Here is a 16,444-nt window from a genome sequence, read left to right as displayed (position 1 = left end):
TCAAATTTAAAGTGGAAAAAATTTTAAAGTAATTATTTTAAAAAATAATGTTCGATCGTTTTTTGTTTTGTTTGTTGTGACCTTTTTTTTAATGCTAAATCTCTCGAGTTCCTTAATAAATCAATTTGATTATATTGCATTCTTTCTGATTTTCTGCCCATTTCAGTGCTGTTTCTTTTTGTTGACATTTTACCATAAAAAAAACTGAGAAAAATAATAAATCACACAGTTTCGGGTGGATATTATTCTTACCAAATCTGAAGCTAAACTAAATATAATATGAAATGAAGATAAATTATGTCATGAAAAATTGGATGCGAATGACTAAACTCTATCACTCATGGTTTCTAAGAAAACCCATTAGTCCTAGGCACCTCCGTAGCCAGGTGGGAAGGAGCAGCAGTGCGTAACACACGCTTCTTGATTAGACCGGGGTTCGAGCTCGTCACCACCAAATACGGAGGATGCAGAAAGGTCAAGGGAATGACCACCGCATATTCCCGGAGCGATATGGCCTTAGTTGCTAATGCTCCTAAAAACCAAATAACAAACAAACAAACCATTAGTCCTAATCCAACATTTTACCAGATACAACGTAAAAAAACAGATAGAAATACTCTCGTAACATAAGAAACATTTGTCCTAAATACGACCATTATTAATAAAAAAAAATAAAAAAATAAAAAAATAAGACAAATCAAGCTTTCAAATTATTCCAGATAATTGACATTCTGGATAACTGACTTCCAGATAACCGACATTCTACTGAATTACTAAACGTTGTTCGTAAGAACTGTATTGGAATAATTTCTTTCTTGTGAATTAAATTCCTACCTAAGGAAAGTAAAAAAAAAAAAAAAAAAAAAAGCACCACTCAAAAGGAACTTTATTCTCTAGAATCAAAGAAACAAATTTTGGATCATCGTAAAAATGGGGAAAAGGTATCATACGTTGCAAAATGTTTAAATATAAATGAAGAAACAATCCAAACCATAAAGAAAAATGAACAGAAAATTAAACTGCTGTTGCTGCAGAATCTTTCATTTCTGCAAATACGGCAGCTTGTCCCTGAGGGCCAATAATTGAGAAAATGGAAAAAGCACTAAGTATTTGGATTGACAATATCAGTAAAGAACGGATCCCATTAGACGGCGATGTAATTAAATGAAAAGCACTAAAAATTTATAACCATTTAACAGATAATGGAGAATCTTCTGTTAACCCAGAGTTTGTTGCCAGTAAAGGTTAGTTTGAGTGATTTAAAAACTGCTTCTCAGTACATAACATAAGAATTCAAGGGGAAAGTGGATCGGCAGATAATGAAGCTGCCAAGAAGTATGCAGAGGAATTTCAAAAGATTATTGTAGAATACGGATACACACCACATCAAGTTTTCAATGCCAATGATACAGGTATTTGGTGGAAAAAAATGCCCAACAGAATGTTTATTTCAAAAAAAGAGAAAAATGCACCAGGTCTTAAGGCATCAAAAGATTGTGTAATGTTACTTATGTGCAGTAATGCATCAGGAGATTACATGATAAAACCTATGCTAGTTTATAGATCCCCTAATCCTTGTACAATGAAAGGTGTAAATAAAAACTCATTACCGGTATATTGGAAAGCAAATAAAAAAGCTTGGGTAACTGCCGATTTATTTAAAGAATGGTTTCTAAATTTTTTTTGTCAACTGTGGAAAACTATTTAAAGCGGAAAAATCTAGATTTCCAAGTTTTATTACTATTGGATAATGCACCAGGCAATCCAAACGTTGAAGTAATGGTCCTAATTACTTCAACCTAATATAACTTCTTTAATTTAGCCATTAATTTAGATCAAATCATTATATCTACCTTTAAAACTCATTACATCAGAAAATCATTACAATGGATTTTGGAAAAAAAATTATACCGAATCTATTGAAGTGATGGAGGCATGGAAACATTTTTTTCATTTGTGGACTGTATTGGATTCATAGCTTTATTGCTCAAAGAAGTAAAACCATCAACATTAAATGCATGTTGGAAAAATATATGGCCAGAGACAGTTCATACAGGAAATATGATCAAACAAGCAGAAAATGGAATCGGTGCAATAGTAGAACTTGCTAAGTTGGTAGGAGGGGAAGATTTTGATGATATAACTACTGAAGACATTCAGGAATTACTGGCAGAAAAAGAGGCTGGTGAAGCAAATTCGGTGGAAATGGCAACATAGGTAAACCAAATGAATTCAGAGGATGGTAGCGCAGTTGAAAATTCTGAAGTTCCAAATTTTACACTATAAAGCATATGGGAAGGTATAAATTTAACCAAGCGGACAGAATCTAATTTTTTAAATGCAGGTCCTTCAAATGAAAGGAGCACAAAGTTAAAAAGGGAGCTTCAAAAATGCTTAGCTCCATACCATGAAATTTACAAAGATTTATCAAGCAAAAGCAAACAAACCCAGATTACTGATTTTTTAAAGAGAGTGGAAGATACATGAAATCTAGATGCTGCAGAAGAAAGTTCAGAAGGTGAAGAGGCACCTCTATAGCCAGGTGGGCAGGAGCACCAGTGCGTAGCACACGCTTCTTGATTAGACCGGGGTTTGAGCCCGTGACCACCAAATACGGAGGATGCGGAAAGGTCAGGGAATGCCCACCACATATCCCCGGAGCAATATGGCCTTAGTTGCTAATGCTCCTAAAAACCAAACAAACAAGAACAACAACAACAGAAGGTGAAGATATTCTGCAACAGAGAAAACATTCTCGTTTGATTTTGCTCAGCAGTGATGAAGAAGAAGAGAATTAAATGAATGTACATTATCTGACATATATGTATCACAGTTTGTAGACATTTGTTCAGTTATTGCTATTTTTAATAAAAATTAAGTTTCTGATAGTTATAAAAAAATGGTGTATTGTTACCTTTTGGAAGATAACTCCCATTTTTGTACTGGTTTTTAGTCTCATATAACACGGTTTCGCACTACATGAGATTTTATGAGCATTACCTGTACTTGGATTTCAGGAAAACGTTTCATACTGCTGCACCTAAAAGACTGATGTACAAATTGGAGAAGTGTGGCATTAAGGGCAAGTTACTACTAAGGATAAAGGGATGGTTGTGTGGGAAAAGAGAGAGAGTGATTATCAAAGGGCACTGCTATTCATGGACTAATGCTATTAGTGGAGTCCCCAAAGGGTTCTGTTTTGAGCCCAATGTTGTTTTCTATATTTATTAATGATATTGTATTCAAAGGCTCGTCTAGCAGACAGACCTAGCTCAACTAACGATTCTTTGCTTTGCAACTGAAGTAAGTAGTGTACTGATCTCAAATTAGAACTTGGTGTGTTACGAAAAGAATTTGAATCATTGAAGAAATGATTGTTGTTGGTTTATGGATTTATTAGGCACACTGGCAACTATGGCCATAGTGCATCATACATATGGTAAGTATTTATGCTATTTCTGTCAGATAGAGATAATTGCAAAAAATAGTACCAGCAAGTTAGTTTTTAACTAGTTAAAGGAAGTAGTATACATTAATCATTTTGAGAAAGATAAATTTGCTTGAGACATTTGTTTTATGTCTAAAAGTGAAGTAGGTGTAAGAGGGTCTTCTGTCATGGCTGGAGCGAAGAGATTCTGGCATTCTCTTGTGTATTTCAGGCATTCAATGAGGATATATTTTACTGAAAGCACTGTGTTGCAGTGGTGACACTCAGAGGTGATCTCCCCTCTTAATAGATAACTATGAGTGATATTTTTGTGACCTATTCGTAGGCATGCCAGTATTACCTCCTGTTGTCAAATTGAGCTGAAGTTTAAAAGCCATCGCTCGAGATTTGGCTTGATACTCTGAAGCTTATTGTTATATTTATTTTCCAGGTGGTAAGATGGCTAATTTTGCAGCCTTGTCAGCTAATTCATTTCCTGGAATTTCCTTAGTCCAGGGACCCAGCAGAGGTGCATGCTTTTTCCAAGTTCAGATACAGTATACAAAGAGGAGATTATTTCCTTTAAGACTGGGTGGGTTATATTCATGGTGTTTTTCAGATCATGAAGTGCACAAAAAGCTATAGCTGTCCTGAGGAGAGCATTGGAAGAAACTGGTGCAAGTGATTGTGAATATAGACTGTTATACAATATTTAAAAATCTATAAATATACTCTGTAGTGATAATTAAAAGCAATCTCAAATAAGTGACTGTTTTAAATTATGATCATATTACAAAGTGTTATGTTTAATTAATATGTATATTAATTAAGCTATGTATGTATGTATACATTAATTTTTATTTTGCTAACCTGTGGATTCATCCGATTTTCACATATAATTTAATTGGTATAAAACTTTTGGTAATGAAGTGTAAATTTGTGCTTTACAACTTTATTTTTCTAGCCTGTGGATAATATTTGTCAATTATTGCTTGTTAAAATCGCAGTTTATTAGAATCAAAATTCAATTTGCAAACATGATCATTATAACTAGTGTTTACTGTATTCGTAATGCAGATTTTGAGTATGCAGTGACCTATTCAATACTCTCATACAATACTGATGTTAGTATTCCCCCTGAATCCCTTTGACTTCATGAGCCTGTGATGGGTATAATGCAACAAAATCTATGGGCATATTTTCTTATTTTTGCAATAAAGATTCTTTCATCTCTCTCTCAAGGAAAATATCTAACACTATCAGTAGAGAAAAAAAAAAACTCTGCTACAAGTAAAAACTGTTTTAGATACTTACCCTCCTGTGTCAATGAGTAAGATTTCACTGTTATCAATGCCATCCATAGCTATAAGTTCCCTCACAAAAATCTCATAAGGACCTGAAATAAGATATTAAAACATCATCATGAATGACTTATGTAAGGTCTGCATATCTTGTTTGATAACTTGAATGTTTATATTTAAATGACACAACAGAGAGCCACTTTAATATTTGTTTCTGATGATTTTAATTCTGCTAATGCAAGAATTAAAATCTTGAGAAATTAGAAATTTGCTATTAAACTTAATGATCGGAGTGGTATTATTATTAATCTTAATGATCTTCATTTTATCTATGCTGAAGTTTTCATTTGGTATTTGGATGAACCTAGTAAAAAGAATCAATTTTCTATCACCTGCACTGTATAGCAAAAATTAAAGAGCAAAGAGTTTGCTGCTATTACTACTACATGAAAAAACATAATATCAAAAGTAACACATAATTACCCAAAGGTCGCATGTTTGAATCCCACCTCGGGCATGGATCAAAGTACTGAAAAAAACCTTGGGAGGTGCATTATGGCTACAGAAGCCGATGCGCCAACAACTACCAAAAAAAAAAAAAAAAAACCCACATAATGATGTCACTATTCTCATTAAAAATGAAGTTCTGATGGATTTTATTTTAGTAGTAATAGTAATAATAATCACACTCTATTGGCTATAGAGTAGAGGCATTCAGAATTGCTCTTTAATCTAGAGTGACTTTGTACCATTATAAATTGCACTTTCTCACACACACACACATGCACACGTACGCATGCACACAATTAGTATTAATAATGGTAAATGATGCAAGAAAGCAGACTTATACAATATTAGCCAAAAAAAACAGTACTTCCCATATTACCTATCCATCCCTCCTACCAATGTCAATTGGATGCACTTGCTTAGATTTTATGTTTCTTAACTAACAGCATAACCCCTCCTCCCTTACTGTCCTGTCAATCCTTTTGTATACACTGTACTCCCCACATTAATTTCTGCACTACTTATATCCATGTGGCACCACATCTCTGATATCCCAACAATTTCCGCTTTTGATGTCTTGACTAGCACTTCAAATTCATCAAATTTATTTACTATACTCCTAGCATTAGTGTATCCAAGTATGCATACACCTAGTGCTTTTTTAGGGACAGTACGCAACGGTACGGCGTACTGGCACCTTTATTAACAGTAATGTGGGACATTTGGATGCAGTGCACTTCGAAATTTGTAATATTCCGTAAATTTTTTTTACATTTATCTACTATTCATATAAGCTGAAACGTATTTAACTAAATTTGCATTTTTTACTGTCTATTGTTAAGATATTTTCTATATAAAACTGTATAACCATTTTTATAATTCTAAATTACTCAGTTGGACCTCTGTTTAACAAAGTCCTTTTATAGCAAATTATTTTGAATTCCCCTTGGAAGTTACATTTAAAATAGTTTCCGTTGAGTGAAGAAAATTTTCATAGCGAATGGATTAGGAGAATTAACTCGGTATGCACTGTTCGCATTTCTGGCCTTCAGGCAATTTAGGCAAATAGTGCTGCTGCGCGAATTAGGAGAGCTAAAGGGATTACCATTCTACAACTTAGTGGTACCTGGTAAAACCTATCCGACCATCTGTCCCACATACGGAGAAGTCGCGCTAGTCAAGAGTGAGCAGATCAAGGTGTACTTCCAATTGGCTTTGGCCCACCCTTCTACTGCAGTGGTGTCCAACCTTTTCCCGTACAGGGGTCATATTCAAAAAAATTCAAAGTTCTTTAGTGCGTTACATTTTCCATATTTTGTTGCATGTAAAAGTAAAATTGAAAATATTTGAAAATTTTATTAAGTACAATACACAATTTCATTTACTGAACAAAACATTTAACGAGAAAATTTTTTTGATAATTAACAAATTTTAAAATGCTGTTTTAGTTCACTTTCCTCATGGGCTGTAGGTTGGACACCACTGTGAAGTAACTGTAAGCACCCTGTTCGAGAATTAGAAAAGTGATTTTCTTTTACCCAGACAAATAATCATCTGTTGTTTTGCAGAAGTGTGTTATCCACATTTTCCGTAAATTTTCCCTTCTCTGTTTACATGGTCACAGTACCTGAATATCTGAATGACACTGACATTTTAAATAGTTTCAAAAAAAAAAGAAAAAGAAAAGAAAAAAAAATTCAAATTTAAAAACTAGTAACAATACTAATGACGAGAGAAGGAAAACGATGACTACGAAGGTATTAATCCTTCTAAACATGAAGAATTGTTGGCATTTGGTGAAAATGAAGTTAGAAAATTGTAAATTAGGTTACAGTTAAATGAAAGAGATGAAATTCATGGATACCTAATTGATAAGAAGGTTTCGGAAGAATTGAAGTATTTGATGAACACTGAGTATGATATCAATTTCATCGAGTGAATGTGAACGAGGATTTTCACAAAAGAATCTGATCACCACCCCAACTAGCGCTTCGTTGATGACAAAAACAGCCTTTTCGTCCTAGTAGTGAAGAAACTACTGTTTCTTAAAACTGTAGTCCCACTGCTGACCCGCTTCGACCCAGCAAAATATATCAATTCGTGGCTGCTTCGGAAACATCATTCAGCAACCAACACACAAAGAGGAAGAAGAGAAGTCAGCATAGGGTGACGGATGAGAACTTAGTAAAAATTTGGAATATTCTACAAAAACTTTATTATGAAATTATTTTTACTTATGTTATTATTTTTTACTTATTTTACTCACATTTTACATATTTTTTATATACTTGAATAATAAATTTATGCATAATAAACTGTGTTTATTAAGCATACATTTATTATTCGTTTTGTTGTTCTTATTCCAAAAACATTACTACTAAAGTAACAATATCAGGAAAAAAAATTTTTAGGGTACTTTTCATATCCTTTTAATTTTCAATTTTTCCTGATAGCAAAGAATGAGTACCGCACCTATTTTTTTTTAAAAAAAAAACACTGCATACACCTATTCTTACTTTTAGTTATCCTAACACAACCCATGTATTTACTTGTTCCATGATGACTCCCAGCAGCCCTTGAAATCTCCAGTATCGCGCTTTGCAAGCTGCTGCTCATTTCCATAGTTATGATGGTGTTGTTATTTGGTTTTTAGGAGCATTAGCAACTAAGGCCATATTGCTCCGGGGATATGTGGTGGTCATTCCCTGACCTTTCCGCATCCTCTGTATTTGGGGTCACGGGCTTGAACCCCAGTCTAATCAAGAAGCGTGTGCTACGCACTGCTGCACCTGCCCACCTGGCTACGGAGGTGCCTCATTTCCATAGAAGCAGTGAAAGAATCACTTTCACCTCTGTCCGTGGCTAATGTTACTCCATTAGTCTGTGAATCCCCCCCCCCAAGCTATCAGTTTTCCAACCCATCTAACACTGCCTCAATAGCATCAGCAAATATCCTTGCACCCTTTCTATTTAAGTGTATCCCATCCCTGTAGAAACAATCTCTCCTGTTAACAAGCACAGACCACGCTGAGAAAAATTCTACCCCACGAGCCTTGCACAATCTCTCCAGGGCCGAATTGATTGACAAGGTTCACATCATATACTGCCTCCTATCATGTCTCGGCAGAACTGCAGACACTTTCAAATTTAACCCTAACCCATGACTTTTTTTTCATCATTGACCTGTATTTTTTAAGTAAGTCCACAGATCTCCTACTCTTAATGTCATTAGTGCCAAAGTATACAACAATTTCACCCTTTGTGCCCTTAAAAAACGATATCTGCCCTACAACGTCAATCAACTTTTGACCCTGGCAGACATACCTTGGTCCTATTCCACCTATCCTTTTTCCACAATATATTTCTCATCTCCCTGACAATAAAGTCACCAACAATAACTAGCTCCTGTGGGACCAGCGCATTCTGCCCTAAAGGTTGCCGCTGTGTTGCCTGATGATATCAAGTGAGAGCTCTGGTATTGATGTGGGCAGCTGAGAGCTTGTGTTTTACCAGTGTTAATTGTCTGATGGCACTGGTGGTAAGTCCTTCGAGGGCATCTACCCTGTCCTTCAAGCTCCCATAAAAATGCTCATCGAGCACACACAAAGACCCTCCCCCTTGGTAATGTCATGTTCCCTCCCAGAAAGAAAGGACAACAAACATTTCTCAAATTGCACATTTCTTTAGGCTGTGGTGCATTGGAGAATCGCCCCCCCCCCTTTGGTTCTTCCCTGAGCCACAGCACTCCCGCTCCTTTTTGCATGTTGCTTTGCTGCTCTAGTCTCAGGCATGATTTCCATTTAAATACAATTTAATTAATTAATTAACAATGAAAATTAATAAGATTAATATATTTAATTGATTAATTTACTATACTATACTTGACTATACAATACTAATGCTAAGCTAATGGAGTAATACGTATTCCACTATATAGTTTTATGTTATACCTTAGTTATCAAATTCGGGATATACATTATCAAGTTATGCCATACCATAACAATCACACTGCTAAATTAGTTATACCCTTAGCTAAATACAAAAGATATATGCCCAAAAAAGTGATTAAAACCTTCAAAATACTTATTTATTACAATTAAAACCCTACTATTCTTCATCGTTATGATATTCCGGCCAAAACACCAATACCATAGTGGAGAGTAACAAGTTGTAACTTACAAAGTCACTAACTAAATTTAAAAAAATATGCTAACACTACTAAGCCTATTTAATCTATTTGTAAAACACAAATGAATATGTCACTTTCACTTCTAACTGTGGGCATTTTAATCTATTAGTCTGTGCATCCCCCAAGCTAGAAGTTTTCTGACTCACCTAACACTGGCTTGATAGCATCCCTTTTTACTTCTTTCACCCTTTTTTATTTAAGCGTATCCCATCCTTGTAGAAGCAGTCTCTCCTTTTATCAAGTACAGACCATGCAAAGAAAAATTCTACACCACGAGCACTGCAAAATCTCTCCAGGGTCAAATTGATCAACAAGGCTCTCTCATGTACTCCCTCCTATGGACAGAATTGCAGACCCTTTAAAATTTAACAATAACCTGCAACTTTTCCAGTAAGTCATCATCCCTTCTAGTCTTAATATCATTAGTGCCAACATGTACAAATATCACCGTTTGTTCCTTAAAAGATGATCCATTACACAGTTGACAACTTTTGCTCCTGGCAGCATTCCATATATTATTTTGTTTCCCTGACAACAGTCACCGACAATAGCTATTGCCTTTGGGACCAGTGCATTCTGCTTTGGGAGTTGCCAGATGCAAAGTACAAGCTCTCATACTGTTTTAAAAGCATCCACCCTGTTTTTCAAGCTCTCATAAATGCCAATCAGAAAGCTAAGTTGATGCCTAATATTCTCACATTCTTTACATCAAACATACAAACACAAAAGACATCCCCATGGCTGTATCACGTCTTGTTCCAGATGGATTCACAAACGTCAAACAGGTAGTACATTTCATAAGTCTGTGATTCGGAGGACATCCTTTCTACAGTTCTCCCCCCCCCCCCCCGAGCCACAGCACTTCTGCTACTTTGAGCCCTTGTCTTTGCTGCTCTGGTCTGAGGCATGATTTTATTTCGTTCATTTATCATTATTTGGAAAATTAAATGAACTAGGCATAATCCTTATGGGTTTTGATAATTAACTATATAATATCGGTGTAAATACACCATAGTTAACCCATAGATTTCAGCTACGATTGTAGCGTGGAAGGCATCGTTTTAATTGTATCTCATAATGTGGTTGCCTTCACAACAAGACAGCTACTATTGAATTACTTCAAATAAATAACGCTTCTCTAGTAGAGAAGACTACTGTTATTTATTTTCAGCGTACCACCACCCAGACGATCGTTTCGAAGCTTATTGGCTTCGTCATCAGTGGGCGGGCAGGTAATACAACAAACCATCTCAGTTGCGAAGTTATATCCACATTATGAGGGATGCCAGAAGGGTGTGGTGGTAATTTATTTGGAAAATTAAATGCACTAGGCATAATCCTTATGGGTTTTGATAATTAACTATATAATATCGGTGTAAATACACCATAGTTAACCCATAGATTTGAGTTTAACCCATAGAGATGGCTTGTTGTATTATCTGCCCGCCCACTGATGACGAAGCCAATAAGCTTCGAAACGATCGTCTGGGTGGTGGTACGCTGAATATAAATAACAGTAGTCTTCTCTACTAGAGAAGCGTTATTTATTTGAAGTAATTCAATAGTAGCTATCTTGTTGTGAAGGCAACCACATTATGAGATACAATTAAAACGATGCCTTCCACGCTACAATCGTAGCTGAAATCTATGGGTTAACTATGGTGTATTTACACCGATATTATATAGTTAATTTATCATTATGTACAAGACATCGTCATTTTGTCTTTGTACTTTTTTCTTATTGGTTTTCTGTAATTGTGATTGAGAAGAAAGATGGACAGCATTTACTAATTTACTGATGGGTGGGCAGTATTTGGCTCATATTTCTAGACTCTATGCAAGCTAGGTGAGAATGCATAATTTATTTTCTTTAAAAATAAATATTTAATTATATTAGTTTTAATAAATTCTAAGTTCTTTTATTAATCTATGTTTCTTTCTAAATTAAGAGAGGTATCAACCTTTTTGGCTGTACTGTATGGGTTGCATTGTAAATGAGAATAAAGCAGAATAGTTTGCTTTTTTCCTTTTTGTTTTTTATTAAGAAATATTTAACAGAATTTTTTGAAAATTCAAAGTTTAATATACAGTGAACCCCCACTTTACGATATTAATCTGCTCCAGAGACGTGATCGTATCATGAAAATATTGTAATGCGAATCCAATAACACACTGTGTTTTGATAATTCGTTCCAAGACCTCGGAAGTTGAAATTTTCACTATATAACTAAGCTATTTATCTCTCTAAAAGGTTTTACAATTTTTATAATGTAAATTGTACATATTAATTAGAAAAATTGATTAAAACTAATATATTAATTAAAGCACACCAAAAAATCACTTCAACTAAAGTCTGCAAAAACAAAACACACTGTCATCACATTTACAAATGCTGCTTTGGTTGAGAGGAAGGACCACGTGTTCAGAGACAATTGTAAGTGCATCGTAAAGTGAAATGAGTAGGTGCTGGTTAACATGATCACTGGTTAGTAGAATCAGTTGCTTTATAGAATCAAATTTCAAAAAAAGCAATTCAAATCATTAAAATGAGCTACACTTTACTCGTTATCTTATGTTCTGATTGATATGAGATTGTTGGGCACATTTTGCCCAACAATCTCATATCAATCAGACAATTTTGTTGTCCCATTCTGAAATTCATAATACAAATTTTAAACACATCAAACTACCCAGTGACATTGCTTTCTTCTTCTGTCTTAGACAACTAGGTATTTTAAACAACTAGGTACTTTTACTTTACTTAAATAGTGCCCTTGCAGATGTAAATGGGTTATAATCACCATCCCATGGAAACTAATGGTCTTGAATCCCATCAGTGACACAAGGTATTTTTATGAGCTTTTTCCATCCATCACTGAGTTAGTTGATCTCTGAGTTAGGTCATCACTGAGTTAGTTGAATTATTACCACAGTGGATTTACCAGGACCAGTGGGGCAGTTGTACCAGGGCTTCCATGGTCATTCATGACAGACCTGGACCAACACAATTAGGGAAAGTACAGCCAATTCTGGTTATTTGGGACACATCGGGACTAGTGCATTTTGGCCCGATTAAGTGGCTGCCCCAATTATCCGAAGTTTCACATAAATAGTTAAAAATATAATGGACCCCCGCTTTACAATTGGTTCACTGTACAATCAAATCACGTTACAATGGACTCACCATAGTAAAGTACCGTTCACTATACGATGTGTAGTAAGCACCAGTCCTTGTGATTATGTTTGTGAATTGAATTTTAATTCTATTAAACAGTGATTCTAATTAGCGAAAATAGGAGGAATTTTATCCACAGGCTATAAAAGTAAAGATATATTTGCCTTTTATTACCTTAGCACAAATTTACCCTATATTACCTTATCAATTAAAAAATTAAGTGATACGTGAAAATCGGAAAAATATACGTGATCATCGGAATAAGGACAAATGGGCCTGTTTTTACTGGGATCCATGGTGAAAGAAGATTAAGTGTTAACCAGTAAAACAATTTAATTACAAATAGATACAGAATAACTTTGATTACAAATTAATACTGTAGCTTTCGAGACAAATCGTGTCTCTTTTTCAACAGAATTTGAACTTAATGGACACAGTTATGCATGCAATGAGGCGTGTGAAGGCACGTCATTCAATCATTAAACTGGTGTTTATTGTTACTGCACAGACATGCGCAGTTTTTCTCCAACGTTTGTCTAGGCATAAAATGGTTGTCTCTAAGATGGGGTGTCTTTGCAGCGGTTCGTGGCTCTCAAATTGCTCAATATATTGAGCGACTCTAACCAGAGGTGGTGGCAAAAGTGCCAGGAGTGGTCTATTATTTCATGGTCTTCCTTGGGATTGAGGTCATGGTGGGTAGTCCAGAAGTGCTCTGCGATTGCGGATTGGTCGGTCTCAGCAAAGGCAAATAGTTCTGTCGTGTTCTGCAAGGTGGTCTTGAAATCTCTCCTATGTAGCAGCTGTCACAGTCTTTGCAAGTTATGCAGTATATTACACTGCTGCGTAAGAGAGGGGTGACGGGCATCTTTACATTGGAAACCAAAGAACGTAAGCTTCTACCAGGCAACTGCACGCATTTTATGTGGTATTCTCTGAGGATTTTCGAGATCCGGCCTGACAAGCCTGGATAGTAGGGAACGTAGGCAGTAGGTATATTGGCCTGGGTTGGTGGTCTCGGCTGGATTGTGAGGCCCTGTGCTTGCAATAGGCACTTGTCTAGTACGTGCATTGGGTAGCCACAATTAAGTCTGTTCTCACTCGAGAAATCTCACTGTGCCTAGCTTCATCTGTGCTGGAATGGCTCCAAGCTCTGGGGAATAGAGTGCGGGCAGTGCTGTTGAGATGACTGGGAGCATGGCCAGATCTGTAGTTTGTGAACTGTCCGCACCACATAGGCTTACGGTATACTGAGGTTTTCAGATATGGGCCCATGCGTTTTACTAGGACATCCAGGAATGGGAGAGATCTGTTAACCTGTAACTCTAGAGTGAACTGGATGAACACAGACAGGGAACTGAGATATTCTAGCATTGCTGTTTAAGAGCCATGTGGGATTACGGTGAAGATATCATCAAAGTATCTGCATCATGTTGTAATAGGTACTGGTGGGTTCAGGAATATCTGATATTCCAATTCTTCCATGGCGATGTTGGCTACTACGGAACTAACAGGGGCACCCATAGCAGTGCCATGTACTTGCTGGTATACGGAATCCTCAAAGGTAAAGATGCTGCTTGACAAGCACAGGTTGAGGGCGGTACAGATATCGTCAATAGATAGTGATGTTCTGTTTGAAAGGTTTGAGTCATTCTCAAGGAGCCTCTTGGTTCAGTGTATGGCCTGTTGGACAGGCATTGATGTAAATAGTGACACTACATCAAATGATGCCATAACAGCGTTGTCAGGAATTGAGAGCTCTTTAATAAGGCGAATGAATTCACCACTGTTATTGACGGTGTGGGTGGTATTTCCTACAAGAGGTGAGAGGAGACGTGCAATATACTTGGACAGTTCATGTTCACAGTGCATTTCAGCAAGACACTATGGGTCTGAGAGCAAAAATCCATAAAACTGTGGCAGTTGGCAGCCCATGGCATGAAGAAGCCGCCGAGTTGGAGCGGAGATTTTAAATAAAATTTTAAATATTTAAAATTATTTTAATTTACATAAAATTTAGAATATCTTTTAGAAGAACACCAACAATAAACACCAGTTTAATGATTGAATGACATGCTTCACACGCCTCACTGCATGCATAACTGTGTCCGTTAAGTTCAAATTCTGTTGAAAAAGAGACACGATTTGTCTCGAAAGCTACAGTATTTATTTGTAATCAAAGTTAATCTGTATCTATTTGTAATTAAATTGTTGTACTGGTTAACACTTAATCTTCTTTCATCATCGGAATAATTAATACGTACTGTAATAAGTACTTTTTTTCTTTTTTTGGTAGTTGTTGGTGCATCGGCTTATGTGGCCATAATGCACCACCCAAAGTTTTTGCATTTTACTCTGATCCGAGCCCGAGGCAGGATTCGAACCCGCGACCTTTGGGTTTCCAGGCAGGCACTTTACCCACCTGGCTAGTCCAGTCGGTGTAATATGTGCACTGACATTTGTGGGTGGGGGTTAAAATTTAAAACAGTAAAAAGAACACAGCAGACACAAATTGCAAGTAACACGATACGCACAAGTGAGAATGAGTAACAAGTTAGGAAGCTGTAAAAATAGGAATGAAGAGAAGATTCTGAAAATAAATTTTTTTATATGATTGAAAATTTCATGGAAGTATAAACACATTTCACCATAATAACCCACAGAATTCCAGCTGTCGGTATTATTGCAAATTCAATAAGATCGAGCTTACTAACAGCTTATACTAGGTGCCTCCATAGCCGGGTGGGCAGGAGCAGCAGTGCATAGCACACGCTTCTTGATTAGACCGGGGTTCGATGGAGCCCGTGACCACCAAATGCGGAGGATGCGGAAAGGTCAGGGAATGACCACCGCATATCCACTGAGCAATATGGCCTTAGTTGCTAATGCTCCTTAAAAAAAATAAATAACTATCCGTTTATGATAGATTGCACTAACAGAAAAGCCCAATAAACAGGTGACTGCTAATTGTTTTATGGTTGTGACCTCCAGAAATCCGACTGAACCACGTGGTACAGTCGCAGACAATCGTAGGGTAATCTCCAGTGCTGCAGTCTCCTGCCCCAATTAACTGCATGTTGTCCCAATTAAGCGAAGTAAACCCTGGCTATTTTCTCGATTGGGTTCTGTTTTTTAAGATTTGCCTCAAATAAGCAGCTGCGCTGATTAACTGGAATACACTGTAGCAGTTTTTTTTTTTTTTTTTTTTTTAAGCTTGAAACTGCATTTCACTTATTTTAAAATTCAAGAATGAGTGAAACAAAATGTTACCAATGCCATCCCATCTACTTTCAGAAGAAACAATGTCAACCTCAGGGGTTCACATCTGATGAGTATGGGCTTGGCATACCCAGGGTCCTGGATATCTGGTAGCTGGATATCATCATTCTTCTCTCTCTCTCTCTCTCTCTCTCTCAGGGTAACTTGGAAATTTTTTTTTTTTTTTTGGTTGGTGCAGCATAAGCCTCAGGCTTCCTTGCACTATATGGCTAATAATAATAATAAGTTATCATGTGATTCACCTTCAAAGTCGAAATGGAAAATGTAGAAAGCGGTATATCAAAAATACAACTCTGACTATGTTCAATTCAGTTTCACCTGTCAAGGTGTGTTATTTATTATTATTATCTTCCTTCACCTAATGGGTTCCCCCATTCCATAATACGTACTGGTACTAGGTGTGTGGAGATGGCTGTTATATCTGGTTAATATTATTGGTCGAGGAACTCTGATTATATTATAAGAGTGCAGAATCATTGCTTCCTTGGAATACATGAATTCCATGTATTCCATGGGAGGCCTATTGTTGCTTATGGAGGCTGTTTGGCACCATGCCAGTGGTTGCCACA

The 16,444-nt window shown here is 36.3% G+C and overlaps 1 protein-coding gene across 1 annotated transcript in view; it reads right to left on the bottom strand.

Annotated features, from left to right (window-relative positions):
* Window positions 1-16,444, bottom strand: part of LOC150087100 (uncharacterized) — a 449,565-nt gene that overhangs the window by 122,436 nt on the left and 310,685 nt on the right. The window contains exon 7 of the mRNA XM_090372375.1: window positions 4,742-4,823. Coding sequence (XP_090228501.1) covers window positions 4,742-4,823 — 82 coding nt within the window. The remainder of the gene's footprint in view (window positions 1-4,741; window positions 4,824-16,444) is intronic.

This window comes from Mastigoproctus giganteus, chromosome 4, assembly GCF_048544385.1.
Source record: "Mastigoproctus giganteus isolate SK-2022 chromosome 4, ASM4854438v1, whole genome shotgun sequence".
In the NCBI taxonomy this organism is placed as follows: Eukaryota; Metazoa; Arthropoda; class Arachnida; order Uropygi; family Thelyphonidae; genus Mastigoproctus; species Mastigoproctus giganteus.
The sequence above is the reverse complement of the archived record's forward strand: the minus strand, read 5'-3'. Positions and strand labels throughout refer to the sequence as shown.